We start from the raw sequence: 13,207 nt of genomic DNA, 5'->3' as shown, positions 1-13,207 counted from the left end.
AGCTGCTCTGTCCTGCCCATGCACATAAAACCCAGCCAGCTCTACAGTATCCATGTCATCGTTCAGCCACGTCTCGGTGAAACATAAGATATTACAGTTTTAATTGTAGATGGTCCAGTTTATTTTCCAATGATTAGACGTTGGCCAATAACACGGAGGGTAGTGGTGGTCTACCTACTCGCCGGCTAATTCTCACCAGGCACCCCGCCTTCCTCCCCCTTTTCTCTGTCTTTTCTTCACGCTGATGACAGGGATTTGGGCCTGGTCTTGACAAAGCAGTATATCCTTCGCGTCAGATTCATTAAAGAAAGAATCTTCATCCAGTTGGAGGTGAGTAATCGCTATTCTGATGTCCAGAAGCTCTTTTCAGTCAAAAGAGACAGTAGCAGCAACATTATGTACAAAATACAGTAGCATCAGGAAGACTTCAAGTCTATCACACAACCAAACTCAGAGACTATACAGTAGCATCAGGACGACTTCAAGTCTATCACACAACCAAACTCAGAGACTATACAGTAGCATCAGGAAGACTTCAAGTCTATCACACAACCAAACTCAGAGACTATACAGTAGCATCAGGACGACTTCAAGTCTATCACACAACCAAACTCAGAGACTATACAGTAGCATCAGGACGACTTCAAGTCTATCACACAACCAAACTCAGAGACTACATATTTTGGGGTAAGTCTGATTTTCAAAAGAATCCATTTTGTCACTACTTGACCATGACTCAAATTGTCTGACAGCTGAGTGTGTTGCCACATGAATAATTCATTTAGTTTTGAGCTTGAAGAGCGACTGTTCCTCTTCTAAACAAGGTTGTTTGTGAGGGTAGACTTTATCAGTATAATGACTCCTTCCTGTTTGTAGACAGATTCCTGGAATGATCTGTGTTTTCAAAGCTTTTGAGTCTGGATCAAATGTCTCTTATAACCAGAGAGAGAGATGCATTCCTGCTAAACAACATGAGATCCGTGAGCGTCCCTACGGCATGGGATAACACAACTACTGATGGCAGAAGAGAAAACACCCTTCTCAGCCTGAACCCAACGGGCCGGTTTCGGCCTTAACGTGCTGTGTACACCTTTTTAACCTGCTACATGTCACTCTCAACCACAGCAGCTACAGATACTTGACCTGCTGGGCTTCCAACATTGTCTGGGCCAGAGAAATGTGTGGCCATGATGAAACCTATTTTTCTGATGATTGAAATGTATCACGTTACAATACGAATAGGCTGCAGTGCACTGAGGACAATGACGATCCACAAGACCTGTATCAGAGCCATCCCATAATAGGCTGCAGTGCACTGAGGACAATGACGATCCACAAGACCTGTATCAGAGCCATCCCATAATAGACTGCAGTGCACTGAGGACAATGACGATCCACAAGACCTGTATCAGAGCCATCCCATAATAGGCTGCAGTGCACTGAGGACAATGACGATCCACAAGACCTGTATCAGAGCCATCCCATAATAGACTGCAGTGCACTGAGGAGAATGACGATCCACAAGACCTGTATCAGAACCATCCCATAATAGACTGCAGTGCACTGAGGACAATGACGATCCACAAGACCTGTATCAGAGCCATCCCATAATAGACTGCAGTGCACTGAGGACAATGACAATCCACAAGACCTGTATCAGAAGCATCCCATAATAGACTGCAGTGCACTGAGGAGAATCTGAGAAACAATCAAAACGGTGCTGAAATGATCATCTAGGTGACCACAAACAGGCGCGAAAATCTGATATCAACTTTGGAGGGGCTAATTACATGACATTTTTTCTGTACAGAAACAGGAAGAGAGAGACAGAACAGACAGAAACAGGATGAGAGAGACAGAAACAGGAAGAGAGAGAGAGAACAGACAGAAACAGGAAGAGAGAGAAAGAGAACAGACAGAAACAGGAAGAGGGAGACAGAGAACAGACAGAAACAGGAAGAGAGAGAAAGAGAACAGACAGAAACAGGAAAAGAGAGAAAGAGAACAGACAGAAAGTGAAGAATTGGGGGATATTAATAAGGAGTCTGACAGATCTGATTTGAAAGCAGCTTTCAGTCTGTCTATTAGTATGCAGGAGAGGGAAGGGGAGTGGGGAGAGAGAGAGAGAGAGAGAGAAAGAGAGAGAGAGAGAGAGAGAGAGAGAGAGAGAGAGAGAGAGAGAGAGAGGGAAGGGGAGTGGGGAGAGAGAGAGAGAGAGAGAGAGAGAGAGAGAGAGAGAGAGAGGGAGAGAGGGAGAGAGAGGGGGGGGGAGAAAGAGAGACAGAGAGAAAGAGAAAGAAAAAGAGAGAGAGACAGAAAGACAGAAACAGGAAGAGAGAAAGAGAGAGAGAGAGAAACAGAGTGTACATCGCTAGGCAACCCCACAGTGGTCTGGTCTGCATGTGGACTGTAACTGTTTGGGTGGCTCTTTGTAATCACACTAATTGTTTTAATTGCTCACAAACATTTTGGGGGAGTGGTGGTCCAAAGCACATGTTTAAATTGAATTAAAAGTTGAAAAGATTGAACCGTATTCTGTGTGCTAAACACAGAGCAGCAGACTAGATGATTATGGTAAAGTCCCAAATAGCACCCTATTCCCTATAGGCTTCTGGTCAAAAGTAGCTCACTATATAGGGATTAGCAGGCCATTTGGGATGCAACCCTATGACATTGAGCCCCAACCCTATGACATTGAGCCCCAGCCCTATGACATTGAGCCCCAACCCTATGACATTGAGCCCCAACCCTATGACATTGAGCCCCAGCCCTATGACATTGAGCCCCAACCCTATGACATTGAGCCCCAACCCTATGACATTGAGCCCCAGCCCTATGACATTGAGCCCCAACCCTATGACATTGAGCCCCAGCCCTATGACATTGAGCCCCAACCCTATGACATTGAGCCCCAACCCTATGACATTGAGCCCCAACCCTATGACATTGAGCCCCAACCCTATGACATTGAGCCCCAGCCCTATGACATTGAGCCCCAACCCTATGACATTGAGCCCCAGCCCTATGACATTGAGCCCCAACCCTATGACATTGAGCCCCAGCCCTATGACATTGAGCCCCAACCCTATGACATTGAGCCCCATCCTGGAAATATAGACTATAGCCCGGTGTGTTTAACAGCCCTAATAAATGACTCATCAAGAGGTGGTCCAGTGAGATGTCAAAGCTGTGTCTTCCACGGTAAACGGCTGTCATAAACTATGTACATATTCACACCAGACCCAGAGAACTAGGGTTCACTTCCAAAGAGAGGAACCATCTACCTGCAGTAAGGGAACACACACACACCGCACCGAATGTCAATCTGCCAGTCATCTGTAGTTCGTTCGCCGTTTGTTCGCCGCAGTGGGTTTTAGGGACCACCCGCTCGCTGTTGTGCGTCTGACTGATGTCATGTTTGCGTGATTGTACATCTGCTTGTACTCGGTTTTCCAATTATGGCACTCTGTTGTACTCTCGGCTAGCAAACGCTACCAGTGTGTCCATACCCTTCAGATAGTACACTAGTCTCTAACTCTGCACACTTCCCTTCCATACCCTTCAGATAGTACACTAGTCTCTAACTCTGCACACTTCCCTTCCATACCCTTCAGATAGTACACTAGTCTCTAACTCTGCACACTTCCCTTCCATACCCTTCAGATAGTACACTAGTCTCTAACTCTGCACACTTCCCTTCCATACCCTTCAGATAGTACACTAGTCTCTAACTCTGCACACTTCCCTTCCATACCCTTCAGATAGTACACTAGTCTCTAACTCTGCACACTTCCCTTCCATTCCCTTCAGATAGTACACTAGTCTCTAACTCTGCACACTTCCCTTCAGATAGTACACTAGTCTCTAACTCTGCACACTTCCCTTCCATACCCTTCAGATAGTACACTAGTCTCTAACTCTGCACACTTCCCTTCCATACCCTTCAGATAGTACACTAGTCTCTAACTCTGCACACTTCCCTTCCATACCCTTCAGATAGTACACTAGTCTCTAACTCTGCACACTTCCCTTCCATTCCCTTCAGATAGTACACTAGTCTCTAACTCTGCACACTTCCATTCAGATAGTACACTAGTCTCTAACTCTGCACACTTCCCTTCCATACCCTTCAGATAGTACACTAGTCTCTAACTCTGCACACTTCCCTTCCATACCCTTCAGATAGTACACTAGTCTCTAACTCTGCACACTTCCCTTCCATACCTTTAGGCTTGTGAACATGTAGTCCTAAATGTAATTTTGGTATCCATATTTATAGAGGCAAATACTACCAGATAAAACCCTCTCTTTCAAACCTCTTGTTGGCAAGTTGTTGCTAACACAAGATAGATAACACACACATGCTATGATCCGTATTGATGTGCAGCTACAAGAGCAGTCCAACTGGCTGGCCACAGGGGTCAACCATCCCCATGACCCACTGTTCTAAACCCTGCCAATCAGACAGCAGAGCTCTAAACCCTGCCAATCAGACAGCAGAGCTCTAAACCCTGCCAATCAGACAGCAGAGCTCTAAACCCTGCCAATCAGACAGCAGAGCTCTAAACCCTGCCAATTAGACAGCAGAGCTCTAAACCCTGCCAATTAGACAGCAGAGCTCTAAACTCTGCCAATCAGACAGCAGAGCTCTAAACCCTGCCAATCAGACAGCAGAGCTCTAAACCCTGCCAATCAGACAGCAGAGCTCTAAACCCTGCCAATCAGACAGCAAAGCTCTAAACTCTGCCAATCAGACAGCAGAGCTCTAAACTCTGCCAATCAGACAGCAGAGCTCTAAACTCTGCCAATCAGACAGCAGAGCTCTAAACTCTGCCAATCAGACAGCAGAGCTCTAAACTCTGCCAATCAGACAGCAGAGCTCTAAACTCTGCCAATCAGACAGCAGAGCTCTAAACCCTGCCAATCAGACAGCAGAGCTCTAAACCCTGCCAATCAGACAGCAGAGCTCTAAACCCTGCCAATCAGACAGCAGAGCTCTAAACCCTGCCAATCAGACAGCAGAGCTCTAAACCCTGCCAATCAGACAGTAGAGCTCTAAACCCTGACAATCAGACAGCAGAGCTCTAAACCCTGCCAATCAGACAGCAGAGCTCTAAACCCTGCCAATCAGACAGCAGAGCTCTAAACCCTGCCAATCAGACAGCAGAGCTATAAACCCTGCCAATCAGACAGCAGAGCTCTAAACCCTGCCAATCAGACAGCAGAGCTCTAAACCCTGCCAATCAGAAACCAGTGCAGCCTGCCATGGCAACTGATTATATTAGTTAAAGGGACAATACACTTCAAAAGTTTTGTATTACGTTTTTCAGATTCTACGAATAACAATAATCTGAAATAAACATTTACTTTATTCTCTCTTCATTAGCAATAACAACTATTGTATCACATGAAGAAATAGTTAATTATTCCGTTAAGGACGAGTGATGAGGACAACAGTGGATTTGGCATCCTATGGGCCCTATAGATCAGAGGGGAATATGCTCTCGGTCTACATCCCAAATGGCACCCTATTCCCTATATAGTGCACTAATTTAGACTAGAACCCATAGGGCCCAACAGAGAATAGGGTGCCTTTTGGGACACTGGGAATCACCCAGCAGGAGTCTTCTTGCCCATCCATCGCTTCACAATTCAACTCTCTGTGTCCTGTTTCCCCAACAATATGCTGGTCAGTAAATGAGAGAGGAGGGGAAAGTACAACTGTTGACAGCTTGTCAGGGTCGGACTCAAATGAAAGTAAAGAGACAAAATGTCTTCCTCATTTGTTGGGAAAAGGAGTCTTAACGTGTTTCCAAATGGCACCTTATTCCATATATGGTTTTCCTATGGGTAGTGGTTAAACGTAGTGCACTAAACAGGGAGCCATTTGGGACTGACGTTAGAATTAGTGAAGCATTTTCCCTCCAGATTGGACTCAGGAGCTTGGGGCTTAATGAAGTGGAAACAGGGGATGGGGAGTGTGGGGGTGGCCAGGCCAGGGGTAGGGTAGTAGGGTAGTAGAATGGGGCAATTGTTGTCAAGAAAGCCCTCATGTCGAGTCTGCTTTGATGTCTTCCTGCAGGGATAGAGTTCATTTCAACAGTAGCATTCAAACCCAAAGCCAATTTTTGTTTGCAGATTACTAGCAAATTGTTTGGAGAAAATTCCTACTTTCTCTGTAAAGTATGTTGTGAAATGCACTTTAAATTCATTGTAACTTGACAAGTTTGTGGACTAATTTACAACATTCATTTCTTATTTATAATTGTCAGGTATGAGGCATTTTCCACAAAATGTTTTTAAATAGCTGAATTACTCGACATCCTGATCGCAGCATCCACTGATCTGTAATGTGTTCTATCCATGTCATTCATTCACTCTCTGTCTCTCTGTTTCTATCTATCTCTCTCTCTCTCTCTCTCTCTCTCTCTCTCTCTCATGACAATATCAATATTCACGAAAGATTCCTCCTCTCTTTCCCAGTGCGTCTAGAGTCCTCCTCTCTTTCCCAGTGCGTCTAGAGTCCTCCTCTCTTTCCCAGTGCCTCTATAATAGCAGACAAGCTCCCACTGATCCATTGTGTCGCAAAGCCTTTCTCATGCATGTCTTGAATGAAAGCCAGCGTATCGACGGGCTAAGGATAATCACGTTTAGAAAGGCTTAGCGTCTCTAAACGAAGCTGCGCTGTGTTTCTGCCTCTGGTCTCAAACACTATTATTGTTTTACTGTGGAGAAAAACATCAGGAGTCTCAAATGAGATGTTCGGGAATGTGGATAGGCTATGTGAGAGCATGCAACTCAGAACAAAACGTTTAGAGCAATGCAAAAACTATATTGCCCATATAGCGGCCAACAAACATGGGTTTGGGGTGATTTAAATCGGTGTTGTTAAAATGGAAAGTTTGACAACTGCACTTTGAACACAAATTAAAAACACTTTTTTTTTTGAAAAATCAAATGTACCTGTTTGAATGTCACGCGGATCGACGCGTCGCTCACATTTTTGGTTTAGTTCTCACAGGTGCACAGACGCTTCCTGTCCCTCCCGCGACACACCCGAGGTCATCAAATGTCCATCTTCACTGACCGTTGTCCAACTCTTGCTCGATGGAATGAACCGAACACGTTTCAAAGTTGTGAATTAAATCGTAGTTACAAGAAGTTGTAACTTCGCTGTAAAGAAGGGACGTGGCAGAATTGTAGGTGCATTATTCTCAGCCTACAGCGTAGGATTCTTAGGATGGAAATTGCCAGTTGTCAGTGTTGGAGGAGGTTCTCTCAACAGCACAAAGTGGATATTTGCATTTAGCCAACCCTCCCCTCGCCTTTCATCGCTACCATTGTTTGTCACAGCCCGGGTCCTTATTTGGCTCCCACACAAATCCGTGATGGCCAGAGCTCAAAGAGTGTAGCGCACCCGGGAGTTGTGCTACTCTGTAATTACAATGTCGTATATGTCGTGGTATGAAACACAACATTAGTTTACTATAAAACGTTCATCTATGCGCTAATCTAATCTCTGAATCATTTAAGAAGACAGAGAGACAATACGCCTACAAAGGAGGGAATTCCAAATGGGGTGCCAATATTGACAAGGGAAATATTGACACCCCAGGGTTCTGGGGTAAGACAGCTCATGAAACATGTATAAATTGTATGAGGCATTTATAAGTTATATTTTTCAAGAACCAATGGCTATATATAATTAATTTAAACAATCTAAAAATGTATGTAAAAAAAAATCCCAGATTGCTCATATCAATCCCTCCTAAATAAAATGGTGCCACTAGTTTTGCTATCTGCCGTTGTACGCATCGGATATATATAGATTATACATTCGATTTGTAACATTCAATGTTTCATTGACAAACAATCACAATGCAGACAGTTCCAGAATGCACCATCCCTCCAGACAGCAACAGGTGTCCTCTAGTGGCCTTGTCCGTTCCCTGGACATTGTATTCTGCTGTCTCTAACCACACTGTGGCAGCAGAGCACCATTCTTTGACGCATGCGAGAGAGATGACAACCATGAAGCATTCTGGGACATAACAGGGCTAGGAAACGTAACAATATCAATATACAGTATATATAATGTTTATTAAAATACATCAACGACAAAAGACATATATGCATTATTATAATTCATGATGAAATAACATGCATATAAATACAGTATTATTACAGTAAAATGTGTATACATATATAGATGTGAAAGCTTACATAGCTAGATAATTCTTGCATTAAAACTGTCAGTGGTGATTTGATATTGTTCCTCTGGTTCTGGAACCCCAACAGCAGGGTTCCGGTTCCAATGAGGAAGTAGTAGAGAGAACAGCTAAGGAGCAGCACCTAACACCTGAGATACACCGTTGGGAGGAAAGCTCTCGTACACACAAGACACACGGAGAGGCAGTGTCCCAAATGTCACGCTATTCCCTAAATAGTGCACTACTTTAGACTAGAGTCCTATGAGCCCTGGTCAAAGGTTGTATACTATGAAATGGATTAGTGTGTCATTTGGGACGAAGGAGACAGTACCTAGCTTCTGGGGACAAGAAAATCTATGGGTCAACACCAAGGAGGAAATGATGACCTCTGACCTCTGTCCACATAGAGCTGTACTGTATCTGTTCTCCCTTTGTGAAGGTCCACGCGTAGAGAGGAGTAGCTTGGTCCAGCAGGACGTTTAACCTCATTTGATTCAGATTCAGAACTGTGCCATAGAAAACGTCTTACAAAACTGCACCACCGTGTCTTCAGCAACCCTTTACAATGGAATAACCACAGCAGTCAAGTCAGCCACACTCCAGTTTCCATCAGTGTGTCTGATCCCAGGATATCTCAGGGAAACTGTCTGGCTCTGGCAGCCTGCCTGGCACAAAATGGAGGAGGGTTCAGATCCTGGGCTGTCTGAATGGCACCTTGTTATATAGTGCACTACATTTGGCAAACGTCTACAGGGTTAGAGTTAGGGCTAACCAATAGGGCTCTGGTCAAAAGTGGTGCACTATATAGGGAATAGGGTGCCATCTCAGATTGGGCAGCCTCAGGACAGAAGCGGAGACATTCCCATTGGGTGAGGAGGTTGAGTCCTTCTTCAGACAGACGGGTGTGGTCAGTCGGTCCTTTAAAGGTCTCTCAGTCTCTGACTGTTACTGTGACTGGCGTCCTATTGGGTCATGTCTGGTGGTGGTGGTGGTAGTGGTGGTGATGGTGGTGTTCGTGGTGGTGTCGGTGCTCGTGACGCTGCACCAGAGGCAACACAAAGGACCCAGGGCTGCCAGGCAGCCCAGACCCCTGCTCCCTCTCCAGACAAGGAGGAGGGGGAGCCTGATGCTGATGCTGGGGATTGGAGTGAGGTGACAGGGGCGTTTTGGACGGGGACAGGCCCTGACCCTCCCTGGCTTTGGCCCGGAGCCGTTTGCTGTGGCTGTGCTGCAGAGGGTGCTGGTGGTGGCTGGAGGAGGGGAGGTGGTACACATCCTGACCTCCGTGACCCCCAGATGAGGAGGTCCCTGTATGCAGCATGGTCTGGAGAGGAGGAGGCTGAGGAGGGTAATGACCCCCAGCGTGGTATTTACTGGACTTGGCCCTTTCAAGTCCCCCAGGAGTCCCTCCGACGCCGGATCCTTTAGATGTTCCTCTGGGGGACTTCAGGAAGTGTGACGCACCCCGACCCCGGGCTTCTAGAGGGGTGTAGTTCTCACTGATGACCTGCGAGCGGCGCTGGTGGGCGTGGGCGGCGTGGGCCTCGGGCTCCTGGGAACGGGAGCGGTTCTGGGACTGGGAGGCCCGCACATGGGTCTCCTGGGGGGGCGGGGGAGGGGTGGATCCTGGAGGAGGGAGAGAGAGAGAGAGAGAATAGAGAGAGAAAAAAGAGAGAGACAGAGCGAGAAAGAGAGATAGACGGAGAGAGAGATTACAGAGAGCGAGAGAGATCACAGAAAGAGAGAGAGAGAGATTACAGTGAGCGAGAGAGAGAGATCACAGAAAGAGAGAGAGAGAGATTACAGTGAGCGAGAGAGAGAGAGATCACAGAAAGAGAGAGAGAGAGAATACAGTGAGCGAGAGAGAGAGAGAGAGAGAGAGAGAGAGAGAGAGAGAGAGAGAGAGATTGCAGAAAGCGAGAGACAGGGACATCACAGAGAAAGAGAGAGAGAGAGATGACAGAGAAAGAGAGAGAGAGAGATGACAGAGAAAGAGATTGCAGAGAGCGAGAGACAGGGACAGGGACATCACAGAGAGAGAGAGAGAGAGAGAGCACACACACCATTGTAAATACAACCCATATTTATTTTATCTTGTGTCCTTTAACCATTTGTACATTGTTAAAACACTGTATATATATATAATATGACATTTGTAATGTCTTTACTGTTTTGAAACCTCTGTATGTGTAATGTTTACTGTTCATTTTTGTTGTTTTTCACTTTATATATTCACTTTGTATGTTGTCTACCTCACTTGCTTTGGCAATGTTAACACATGTTTCCCATGCCAATAAAGCCCTTGAATTGAATTGAATTGAGAGAGAGAGAGAGAGAGAGAGAGAGAGAGAGAGAGAGAGAGAGCGAGAGCGAGAGAGATGACAGAGAAAAAAAGAGAGAGATATGACAGAGAAAGAGAGAGATGACAGAGAAAGAGAGAGAATCCCATAATAAGTTCTATGGACTCACTCTGTGTGTAATAAAAGCGTTTAACATGATGTTTTAATGACTACCTCATCTCTGTACCCCACACATACTGTACAATTATCTGCAAGGTCCCTCAGTCAAGCAGTGGATTTCAAACACAGCTTCAACTACAAAGACCAGGTAGCTTTTGCACCTATTGGTAGATGGGTCAAAATAAAAAAAGCAGACATTGAATGTCCCTTTGAGCATGGTGAAGTTATTACACTTTGGATGGTGCATCAATACACCCAGTCACTATAAAAATACAGGTGTCCTTCCTAACTCAGTTGCCAGAGAGGAAGGAAACCGCTCAGGGATTTCACCATGAGGCCAATGATGACTTTAAAACAGTTACAGAGTTTAATGGCTGTGATAATAGATAGCTGAGGATGGATCAACAACATTGTAGTTACTCCACAATACTAACCGAAATGACAGAGTGAAAAGAAGGAAGCCTGTAGAGTATATAAAATATTCCAGAACATGCATTTTGTTTGCAACAAGGCACTAAAGTAAAACTGAAAAAAAATGAAAAAGCTATTCACTTTTTGTCCTGAATACAAAGTGTTATGTTTGGAGCAAGTCCAATGCAACATTACTGAGTATCACTTGACATATTTTCAGGAATAGTGGCGTCAGCATCATGTTATGGGTATGACTGTAATCGTTAAGGACTGGGGAGTTTTTCAGGATAAAAAAGAAAACGGAGTGGAGCTAAGCACAGGCAAAATCAAAGAGAAAAATCTGGTTCAGTCTACTTTCCACCAGACACTGGGAGATGAATTCACCTTTCAGCAGGACAATAACTTAAAACACAAGGTCAAATCTACACTGGAATTACCAAGAAGACAGTGCATGTTCCTTAGTGGTAGAGTTACAGTTTGGACTTGGACTGTTTGAAAATCAGTTTGGACTGTCTATGGCAAGACATGAACATGGTTGTCTGGAAATGATCAAGAACCAATTTGACAGAGCTTAGAGAATTTTGAAAAGAAGAGTGGACAAATGTTGCTCATTCCAGGTGTAGAAATCTACCCAGAAAGACTCATAGCTCAGGGGGTTGAATACCCATCTAAACTAAGATATATTTGTATATATTTTTTCATGATTTTTAATTTTTTTTATACAAATGTTCAAATTTTTCTTACACTTTGACATTACAGAGTATTTTCTGTAAATCGTTGACAAAAACAAATCACAATTAAATCTATTTTAATCCAACTCAACAAAATGTGAAAAAGTCAAGGCGTGTGAATCCTCAAGGCAGTGTATGTTGTATAATAGACAAGTTCACTACAAGGCCACTTTATTCTTATGAGGTTTAGTTGGCCATCTGGCTCCAACACATTGTAATTGTTAGTACAGGGAGAGAGATAAGCTGAGTGGTACCAACCTTCAAACCTGGAGGTGTAGTTCTCTATACCAGCTAGGTCCAGATAGTGATTCCTCCTCTCAGTGTTCTCATCCACACAGTAATGCTGTCCCTCACTGCTCTGACCTGGGAGGGCTGGCCTGGTGTAGGAGGACAGATGTCTGTTAGGGTGTGTGTGGTAGGGTTGTATGTGTCTGTGTGTGTGTGTGTGCGTGTGTGTGTGTGTGTGTGTGTGTGTGTGTGTGTGTGTGTGTGTGTGTGTGTGTGTGTGTGTGTTGACCTGATGTGAGAAGAAAGCCGTCTGTCTGCTGATCGTCCCTCCTCCTGGTGAAGGCGTCCTGACTCCCGGTCTGATGAGAGACAACAACATATAAACAACTACAACATAAACAAAAACAGCCCTGTACAAACAACTAGCTACAACCCATAGAGAGAGACTGTATAGAGAGACTGTATAGAGAGACTGTACAGAGAGACTGTATAGAGAGACTGTATAGAGCCATGATAAAGTTCACATAGATCTCACTCACTCACTCACTCACTCACTCACTCACTCACTCACTCACTCACTCACTCACTCACTCACTCACTCACTCCTGAAATAAACAATACAAATGAACAGTAAACATTAACACTCACAGAAGTTCCAAAATATTAAAGACATTACAAATGTCATAATATGTACAAAAGGGAAAATAAATCAACATAAATATGGGTTGTATTTACAATGGTGTTTGTTCTTCACTGGTTGCCCTTTTCTTGTGGCAACAGATCACAAATCTTGCTGCTGTGATGGAACACTGGTATTTCACCCAGTAGATATGGGAGTTTATCAAAATTGGGTTTGTTTTCAAATTCTGTGTGGGTCTGTGTAATCTGAGGGAAATATGTGCAGTTTCCACCTCATTTTGTGGGCAGTGTGCACATAGCCTGTCTTCTCTTGAGAGCCAGTTCTGCCTACGGCGGCCTTTCTCAATAGCAAGTCTATACTCACTGAGTCTGTACATAGTCAAAGCTTTCCTTAAGTTTGGGTCAGTCACAGTGGTCAGGTATTCTGCCACTGTGTACTCTCTGTTTAGGGTCAGTCACAGTGGTCAGGTATTCTGCCACTGTGTTCTCTCTGTTTAGGGTCAGTCACAGTGGTCAGGTATTCTGCCAC

At 44.6% G+C, this 13,207-nt stretch overlaps 2 protein-coding genes across 2 annotated transcripts in view; both read right to left on the bottom strand.

The window, feature by feature from the left end:
* Positions 1-7,447, bottom strand: part of LOC149984352 (pleckstrin homology domain-containing family G member 4B-like) — a 132,866-nt gene extending 125,419 nt beyond the window's left edge. The window contains exon 1 of the mRNA XM_090220743.1: positions 6,964-7,447. The gene's annotated coding sequence lies outside the window, so the exon portion shown is untranslated. The remainder of the gene's footprint in view (positions 1-6,963) is intronic.
* Positions 7,448-8,070: 623 nt separating this feature from the next.
* LOC149984351 (protein naked cuticle homolog 2-like) overlaps positions 8,071-13,207 on the bottom strand; it is a 74,429-nt gene continuing 69,292 nt past the window's right edge. Inside the window, 3 exon segments of the mRNA XM_090220723.1 lie at positions 8,071-9,836; positions 12,070-12,188; positions 12,329-12,398. Of these exon segments, the coding sequence (XP_090076849.1) occupies positions 9,181-9,836; positions 12,070-12,188; positions 12,329-12,398 (845 nt within the window). The 3' untranslated portion in view covers positions 8,071-9,180.

This window comes from Oncorhynchus mykiss, chromosome 3 (assembly GCF_057628025.1).
Source record: "Oncorhynchus mykiss isolate SJ-2025 chromosome 3, ASM5762802v1, whole genome shotgun sequence".
Taxonomy (NCBI): Eukaryota; Metazoa; Chordata; class Actinopteri; order Salmoniformes; family Salmonidae; genus Oncorhynchus; species Oncorhynchus mykiss.
The sequence above is the reverse complement of the archived record's forward strand: the minus strand, read 5'-3'. Positions and strand labels throughout refer to the sequence as shown.